Source organism: Zingiber officinale, chromosome 6A, assembly GCF_018446385.1.
Source record: "Zingiber officinale cultivar Zhangliang chromosome 6A, Zo_v1.1, whole genome shotgun sequence".
Taxonomy (NCBI): Eukaryota; Viridiplantae; Streptophyta; class Magnoliopsida; order Zingiberales; family Zingiberaceae; genus Zingiber; species Zingiber officinale.
In genome coordinates, this window is record NC_055997.1 from 9122060 (window position 1) to 9131749 (window position 9690).

General features: G+C 39.1%; 1 protein-coding gene across 1 annotated transcript; it reads right to left on the reverse strand.

The window, feature by feature from the left end:
- Window positions 1–271: 271 nt before the first annotated feature.
- Window positions 272–1744, reverse strand: LOC121995746 (peroxidase P7-like). The gene is made up of 3 exons (XM_042549512.1): window positions 1502–1744; window positions 1220–1411; window positions 272–1074 (listed from the first exon to the last, which is right to left on the reverse strand). The coding sequence occupies exons 1-3, from the start codon at window positions 1721–1723 to the stop codon at window positions 514–516; spliced, it is 975 nt and encodes a 324-aa protein (XP_042405446.1). The 5' UTR covers window positions 1724–1744; the 3' UTR covers window positions 272–513.
- Between the last annotated feature and the right edge of the window lie 7946 nt (window positions 1745–9690).

The following is a 9690-nucleotide window of genomic DNA, read 5'->3' on the forward strand; positions in this document are numbered from 1 at the left end:
AATGCTCTGAGGTTATTTTAATTTAGACTGAATGGTTAATTAATTTGTGGTTTACCGGATTAATACATCCTAAGTTAATTAGGCTCATTCTAGATGTATCTCATAGTCCGTCCTCAACTCTCCAAAGATAGGTAAATCACGATACAGATTTATAGCCGATCGTCTATAAAGGTGAGAGGATTTTTTTTTTTTTTAACACAACCTTAAAAAGTAGCATGCATGTGATTCCTATTAAAATTTACTAACCATTGAACAATGTTGACTGTTTACGTAATACCAACTCGATAAAGTAGTAGATTGGATGTTCATGTGGATTATAAGAGTGACAGTTGGAGTGAGAAAGACAAAGACATTAATCACTAGATTTTTCTAGGAACTACTTATTCATTCATTGCAGCACTAGTTTGACTTAGTTGATTTATAATAAGCTTACATGCAACATGCATGCTCGAGACTCGCAAATTTATTACGTGTAGAAGGCGCATGCATGGCCTATATATATAGCTTATTTATTTAACCGTTGACTTTTCTGCAATTGACACGAATCTCTCCGCTTGTTTCAGTGAGCGGGCTGATGTTGCCCATCTTGATCATGGCCGCCGTGAAGTCCCTGGAGAAGGCCGCGTTGTTGTTCCTGTACTGCCGCACCAGCGAGTCCTGCGACCCGTTGTTGAAGAGCTCCTGATCCGAGTGGAGGAGGCCCCTTCGCACCACCAGATTCTTGTAGTAGTCGTTGTCGAACACCACCAGCGTCTGGAGATCCAGCGGGGCCAAGTTGTCGTCGCCGCTGCCCGAGGCCGACGGGCAGTTGGCCTGGCGGCTGGTGGCGAAGGCGGAGTCGATGTTGGCGTCGTTGTAGATGTGGGCCCGGAAGTTGACGCAGCGGGACTGGCCGATGGTGTGCCCGCCCGATAGCGCCGTCAAGTCGCGGGAGTTGAGGCCCTTGTTAGAGAAGGCGGAGATGAGCTGGGCCAGGCTGGAGGCCGGGCTGGGGAGGTCGCTGTTGGCGGTGCTCAAGCTGGCGGTGGTGGCGTCGCGCCGCCCCAAAGGAACCGTCCATGTCGGTCCCCCAAGCTGTTATAAATTGCAATTGGAACATCATGCACGTGCGTAATTTACCATATTTGTCGTGGACAGTTTGACTCTTTTTAGCATGGAAATGGAAAGAAACAAAACTCCGAAACAGGAATATACTGTAAAAATCGAACAGTAAACTGACCAAGACTACGCTGTCTCGGGCAGCAAGAGCAAGAATGTCAGCGCAGGAGACAGTGGAAGGGCAGGCGGATTCGACGTTGGTTTTGATTGTGTCGATGACGTCGAAGCCACGGACAGAGTTGTTATTTGGGCCGGCGGTCTTCTCTCCGGTGAAACTCGACGTGTCGTCCAACAGAATCGAGCCGTCACAGCCCTAAATAGAAACACATTTTTTTATCATCAAACAAAAACACATTTTTTTTAAAAAAAAATACAATACTAATCGTGAAATAAATATGCATACATTGACAAAGCAGTCATGGAAGAAGAGGCGGAGGATGGATGCTCCGATCCTCTTCTCTCTGTTGACGGCCTGCGTCATGGCCGACCGGACGATGCTCTGCAGATTAGGGCACGTACTGCTGTAGAACGTGGAGGAGAGCTGCCCGTTCGCAGTACGCGAAATCATCGCGAGGAAACAGATCAGGGCGACGACGACCACGCAGCCGTTTGAGAACTTGGCCATGGCGCTCTGCAAGTGCAACGCTAGCTAGCTACTAGATGCCTCTTAATAGGGCAGTCTGGCGCTCTATATATAGTGCTATCAGTGCTCGTCATGCCTCTGCATGGCGCAGTAAATTACGTTGCAAAACTCTAAGGATTTTTGACTTGGTTTGTGGAAAAATTGCGTCCGAGATCATCATTTGGAATCGTCGTTACAGGTCGACATCTTGGAACCATCGGTAGCGGAGAAATCTGACTTCTTCGTTGGCGATGAACAAAATGCAAAAATGAACATGGTGCATGGTGGACACGAACCAATGCATGGGAAGAGATCACACCCTTGAAAATTAGTAGTCAGCATTAATAATTCAATGTCGTTGTTAGCATCTAATGGTTGCATAGTTTTAGTTGACAATGTGATTAGGATGTGATGTGACTTACAGCTAATTAAAGTTGGAATCCAAAACTCTGATAATAATAATTGGAGTCATGCATGATCCTTTGGATAAAGCTATGGTGAAGATTTCGGTTCACACACATTTAGTGAAGAGCTAGGAGTCGTCTATACACAATATATGCTGTACATATATTTTAAACTTATACTTGAAATATGTTCAGGGTCGGCCCTGAATTTTAGAGGTCCTTGGGTGAAAAGAGAAAAAAAGATTTTTATACAAATTTTTTTTATTAATTTATAATTTGAATATAGTTTAATAAAAAAATTTGAAAATCAGTATATTTTATTTAAAATATGGTAAATTCCATATAAAATATATTTATCAAAGTTTTTCAAAAGTGCAATACCATACAAAATAAATATGTTTTCTAATTTTCTTCAAAAATTATAATATCTGCAAATACAAAAAAAAAATGGCATAATCATTGAAAAAATCTATATCTTCTAGCATTTTGAGAAGCAAAATTATCAATAAGGTCTTCAAAATCAAAATTTTCTAATACCTCATTTTCGATATATAAAATTATCAAATCAATTACATTCAAATCATTATTATCATTTTCTCTGATTAATTCTTTCTGCTCATTGATTGTATGATCATTTAATTCTTCTTGATCACTCAATTGCTGCTCATTTGTTGTATGATTATTTAGTTCTTTTTGACTTTCTTCTTGTAATTTATCAACTGAAGCTTTAATTGAAGAGCTAATTTTAAAAAGCTTATGAAGAACACTTTTGTAAGTTTTAATAATCTATTTTACTTTTTTTCTTTTGTTTCTTTTTTTACTCCAAGATTAATATTTTTTTGGAAATATGTTTGTACTACAAATTTTAAGTGTAAAAATAAAACACACAAAACTAGCAACAAAGCTAAAATGAAACAAATACAAACAATGACAATAATAGTCAAAGAATAATAAAATGTTTGAAGCAATCGATTTAATCTATTCTATGATTATTAAAATTGGGATGATTGATTTAAACTCTTTCAAATCTGTAAGAAAAATCATAAAATATTGACTCCAATACAATATTAAAAATCAATATTGAATATTGACAATAGAAAAAAATATAGATAAGTAGGTAATTTACGTTGTAAGTTTATATATTGATGAATGATGATATTGATGAAACTAAAGTTTTAATTGGAGAATAAACTTTTCTAATTTAATTAGAAGAAATTCAAATGAAAAGAAGGTAGGCGTTCAAGATTCTCTTTAAAGTCTTATGACTTCTGTAAATAAATTAATGAAGAAAGAGTTGTACAAGAAATAAAATCTTCGAAAGAGAAAAAAAAAGGATCATTTACCTTCATTCTTTTTTTTTTTGATTTTTTTCTTAAATTTTAATAGAAAATATATTTTTTTTACCTTTATTAAAACAATTCAACAATATATATTTTTGGACCTTTATTAAAATAATCTAATAAAATACATTTTTAGGATTTTATTAAAACAATCTAATTATATATAATATATATTATATGCATGTCAAATTTGGGGCCCTCAAAATTTGGGGGCTCTTAGCCGTCACCCTCGGTGACATGTCTCAGGGTCGACCTTGAATGTGTTAGTTATGTTAAAGCATGATATTTCTAAGTACTAAAATTAAAACAATGATATCTGATCCTGTCCGAGTGCTGAGTCGATGGAAGCTGGGGATATGACGCTCCTGTTGACTGGTCGAAGAATCCAAAGATGTAGATCTTTTGCCGCCGTGGACCTGCAAACACAGTGTCGAGTCGAAGAGGGGTTCTCCGGTGATGGTCGTCCGACGCTCAAGGCAAATCTCTGGCTGAAAGAAGTACATCGAAGAAGAAATGAGAACTGTAGCTACAGTGAATAAGTGAGCCCCCTCCATCGACGTCTGGGGGTCCTTATATAAAATTTGATCCTGTCCAAGTGCTGAGTCGATGGAGGCTGGGGACGTGGCGCTCCTATTGTCTGGTCGAAGACTTTAAAGATGTAGATCCTTTGCCGTCGTGAACCTGCAAACACAGTGCCGAGTCAGGGAGGGGTTCCCAGTAATGGCCCTCCGACGCTCAAGTCAAATCTCCGCCGGAAAGAAGTAGAGCGAAGAAGAAATGAGAATTGTAGCTACAGTGAATAAGTGAGCCCCCCTCCATCGACGTCTGGGGGTCCTTATATAGGGCTCCCCAGAGGCGCGTGCACGCTCCCCGAGATGTGCACACTCCTCAAAGCATACCTGGAATGGATGTGTCAGAAAAGTGTGCAGGACGCCATACTTAATAGCATGAGCATTTCTCTGACACGACAGTAGAAGTTTCTCCCGTACGATTCTCTATCTGACCATGCCGCCGACCATGCCTCTTGCCGGCGATACTAGTTCCTAGAAAGATATCGCCAACTGCTCCCTTTGTCCTTTACCGGGCTGAGCGTAGGAACCGCTCGACTAGCACCTTTCCCGGGCTGAGCGGAGTAACCGCTCGGCTAGTATCTTTCCCGGGCCGAGCGGAGGCCCGTCGGTTAACGGCCTCCAGGCGGATGCCCGTCGGCTAATAGCCTCCAGGCGGATGCCCGCTCGGCCGAATGTCGTGTCTACTATTAGCCGAGTGGGATGGCCGCTCGGCTTCCGCTTCTTCTCGCTTTGCCTTGTGAGCGTCGGAAATTCGGCGTCAGGTCGAGCTGTTGAAATGCCGGATCGGCTATTCCTCCTGTTGATCAGGAAGATAATCCACCTGGTCGAACGACTGCCGGATGTTGACCACTTTAACCTCCTGCCGGACAGGCCCCCCTTATCACCGGATCAATATCATATATTATTGAAGTGTGGTATACAAGTTGCACTAAAGAATATAGTATCTACGTGCAGCCACTATAGTGTAATTAATGTAAAATTTAAATTTGATCTTCATTTAAATTTTATTTATTTAATTATGGATGACTATAATGCAAGTACCATGGATGATTTAAGGCTTAGAAAAAGATGATCAGCCCTTTGCATATGTCACACTTCAAAAGTGCAAATTATACTTTAGTAAATGTAGGTGGCACACTTGAATGTAAATAAATGTCGATATTTTGTAAGTACCATGTATGATTTAATATTAACACTATATAATCAAGTGTGACATTTTATAAGAACTGGATAGTACGTATGACATTTTAGAAAATCTAGATGCACATCTTGGTGACATAGAATTAAAAAACACAAAAATGGGATGAATAATTAATTAGAGATTATGCTCTGGGCCTGGAAAAATTGTCCACTTCATGATTAGTAAGTCTAGATATCAAGATTATATATCTAAAAAAAGTTATAAAATCCATAAATGACACACCCGAATTCAAAATTTAACCTAAATAATTAAGATAAATTACAATTGGTTAATACTGTGAGTATGCTCGTGTGTGTATATCACTGCAAAGTAAAACATATACATATAAGACTTTGCTTCTCTACAAATATACAATGCGTTTTATAAGCAATGCGTTTTATAACACAATGTTAATATGTCTACGCAATGCGATTCTATATACAATGCGTTTTATAGGTCATCCCTACAAATTCACGAATAAGTCAACCCTTTATAAGAGCAACAGGTAATTAGTCTCTAACAATCTAAACTAATGGGACTAATGGGATGCTTTCAAACACTATCACTTTTCTTATAAATATGAATGAAAGCTAGGAAAATTACTAAGAATTTAAGTTGAAACCTTAAATCCGGATTAATCCCTCGGAGAACTTTGAGCACTTTGAGCACGTATTTTCAGAGTGCCCATAACTCAATAAAATCTTATATAATAACCCATTTGATTTATACTCAAGCCTTTAAATATTGATTGCAATCGAATTTAGTCAATTGTTTTTTCTAGAACAAATCAACTAGACATTTTCTAGTCAAATGAAGGTGATTGTAATCACCTCCAACTAACTAGAAATTTGCACAATCTCGTTTTGTAAATACATCGTGGTAGTTTTGATATAATCAACGAAGTTAAGTTACGAGGAACTTAGGAGCACAAGAAGTCGAGCGAAAGATACAGCTAGTGAGAAGGACGGTACGGGAAAGAGTCGACGGACTCTGTGCGTCTGAGAGACGAGGTACTGCGGAAGAGTACGCTGGCGGACGAGAAGGAAGCGCACGATGTTTACGAGGGATGAGAAGCTGGAGTGGAAGCTTGCTCGAGAAGGACAGAAAATGGGTTCGGGTGAGCCCTATTCTAGATGGTCTAAATCACCCAAGCGAACGGAATCGAAACGGAGGAAAAATCAGACAGTCAACACTATGTTGACTATCCGGGCACCCAGACCCCTTGGGGGCAGCCCGGGTGCCTCCTCGATGCACCCCTTTTTGAAGTCGTGTCACCACGGTCATGGCCCCCGGAGCGCTCGGACCAGATAAAGTTTATCCTCACTAATCCGTTGCAAATCGTTTGTGACACGGATAAAATTTTATCCACGCCCAGACAGCTGGAGCCATTCTAGGTGCTCGGAGCTGCCATGTCAGCAAATGGTTAGATTCGACAAAGCAATTTATAAATAGAGCTCTGGTCTCAATAGTTTAGAACAATACTTGTAAACGACTTCTGTACTTCAATTTCTAGTTCTGTTCTTTACTGTTCTAACCTTTCAACGTTGTAAGAGGCTACCCTGCCTTTGGAAGAAGGAGATTAAGCGACATCTGTCTTGGATTAGCATTTACTTTTTATTTCTAAACAAGTGTTTCCCTAACTTAGTCCAATGATTGAGATAGAGTATTCTTTTAATTTCAGGCAATTTACCCTCCTCTTGTCGGCCGCCTGGAGACCTATAATTGTTATCAGAGCAAGCACACTTCAGAATGACTAATCACCGACCGAAGTAAAGAAATCAATGGTCAGATCAAGCCTCAACCCACCAAAGTTCGAGGGGGAGTTCGTGAACTAGAAACACCGAATGGAGGTATTCTTATGAACTGATTTTGAAATTCTTTTAGTAATAAAATATGTTTTTGCAGTTCTTAAGGATAAACAAGGAGAAGAGAAAGAAGAAAATCAATGGACAAAGAAAGAACACAGTGATTTTGCAACCAACAACAAAGCGGAATATCACTTGTGAAGTGTATTACTGCCTCAAGAAGTCAACCGCATCGAAAGCTTCTCTTCAGCCAAAGAACTTTGGGAAAAATTCTTGGAGCCCCATGAAAGCACATTCGAGGTAAAGCTTGCATGATGAGACATTCTTCGGAATCAACTAATAAACATCTCTATTTAGAAAAAGGTGAGAAGGTATCCCAACTACACGTGAAGATCAAGGAGTTGATCATCGGACTGGTCAACCTTGGCGAAACAATAACTAACTGGGACTCTGTACGCTACACTCTCAACACCTTTCCCAAAACCCTAGGGTGGATGTCGATCATAAACGCCTACTACATCTTTAAGAACTTGGAGGTAAGTAACTTAGAAGAATTTTTAAAAATACTAATTTTAAATATTAAAAATTCTCTAAGACTTAATTTTTTAAAATTTATTTTTTTGCAAAAATAATTGCTCTATTACATTCTCAAAAATATTTTCAAAATTTTTGGAGCTTAGAAAATAATTATTCTTTTATCTCTATTTGTAATATGATCAAAGGGGGAGAATTATAGATTAAGTCTAGAGAGCGGTACATTTAAATTGCATATTTAATGCTTTAATTTACATATTCATTTACTTTAATGTTTTGTTTTACCATAACTTAACCTGAGTTGATTTACATCAAAAAGGGAGAGATTGTAAGTAACCCATGGTAGTTTTGATGTGATCAACCTATTGGTACAATTTGCACTAATGATCTGACTCAGACTTGATGAATGACAAGTGGATTAAAGTTGGAGTGTTCTATGGTCTAATTACTTTACCAAGTGTGTAGGAGTTGACAGGTTTAAAGGACCTGACACCAAGCTAAAATCCAGCTAGGTCTGTGGGACTTGATAGCTGGTGAGAAGTCTAGATAGGTCAACGGGACCCGATATCTGGCTGAAAACTCGGTTGGGTCTGCAGGACCTAACAATCGGTCGAAGTCCAGTTGAATCTGTCGACCTGACAAATGACGAGAAGACCTAGTGGATCAAAGGCAAATCAATCGACTGCAGTTGGTAAGTAAGAGGTAAACAACTGGAGGAGAGATTTAGTGAGGACACATTCCCGGTTGAGAGAATTGTAGGCACCGGTCCAACTTAGGTCTATTTGGGAAATCTAAATTAAGACCTTGACTAGATTCTAGTTTAAGGGAGACAGAATCTAATTACTACTTTTATTTGTTATATTGTGCTAACTCTGTTTTATAGGGTGATTTTTTATGCTTGAACTAAGGTCCGGGCGCTTGGACCAGCCTCGCCTGAGGGGGGGGGGGGGTGGTGCCAGCCACCCAGGCGGTCCGGGCGCTCGGATAAGAAATTTCATCCCAAATTTGAGTTGGACCCCATCGATTGGCCAACCCCACGTCAACGGTCCAGGGGCCCGGAGGTGGATAAAACTTCGTGGATGAAGTTTTGATAAGAGCTCGCCATATCAGCATGGTCCAGGCACTTGGAGGGGTTCCAGCACCCAGAGGGATTCCAGGCGTCCGAAATGGGCCTATATAAGAGCCTTCAACAATAGTTTTAGAAGATCATCTCCTACAAGTTTCATTCTTGCGTGCTGCTCTGAAAAAGCTCCAACGACACCGAAAGATTGCTCTGAAGTTCAAGGAACGAAAGACTTCTTCAATTTCCTTTTTGTTTATCGGTAACAGTTTTATTTTTAGTTCTTATACTCAATCTTTGTAATCCATTTATGAATTGATAGTGATTGCCCAACGAAATCGATCAACTATTGCGAGTCTTGAAGTATGAGTTGTCACATGCTCTGAATCAAGTAGAACTTAGCATTGTTAGCGTTGTGTTGTTTGTTTCCCTTTGCTGCTACGTAACTTGTTTTAACTCACAATTTTCGATGAACGCTATTATGCCCTCGCTCTAGTGACTTTACGATCCAACAAATGGTATCAGAGCGAGGCCGCTTTGAATTTGTGCATCCTCTAGCGATTTGCGCCTTTTATTTTTTTTCCCTCTAAATTTTTTGTCTTCTTTGAAAAATTCTCATTTTTTCCATTTTTATTTTTTCACCATTAGTTAAAATTAGCAAAATATCTTATTTGACAAAATTTTTCATAATATATTTTTTATATATTTTATTATTTTACTATTATTTTCCTCAAAATTCATACAATACTACTCGAGTAATTGATTTATCTCCCGAACTACTTACCCCAAGACATAGTTTTGGAATCTTTGTGAGTTTTCTTTTAGTACTAAAAAATGGTGTACAAAGAATTGCATGGGTGAATGGTCAACGAACCACCTCCATATACAAGAGACACGAATTCAATCTGTGGATAATGCAGATGGAAAGCTTCATCCTTATCAATGACTTCGATGGTGGCATGATACTGAAGTGATCAACCCAAAACACATAAGCCAATAGAAAGGTAATAAATTCAATTGTAAAATTATTACCTAATAAAATCACATGCATAATTGGAGAATACCGAGATGCCTA

Excerpts from the sequence above, each read along its gene's own strand:
- LOC121995746 (XM_042549512.1), bottom strand. The coding sequence starts at position 1,723 with ATGGCCAAGTTCTCAAACGGCTGCGTGGTCGTCGTCGCCCTGATCTGT. Across the intron at positions 1,412-1,501 it reads TCCATGACTGCTTTGTCAAT|GGCTGTGACGGCTCGATTCT; the intron begins GTATGCATATTT and ends GTTTCTATTTAG. Across the intron at positions 1,075-1,219 it reads CCCGAGACAGCGTAGTCTTG|CTTGGGGGACCGACATGGAC; the intron begins GTCAGTTTACTG and ends AATTTATAACAG.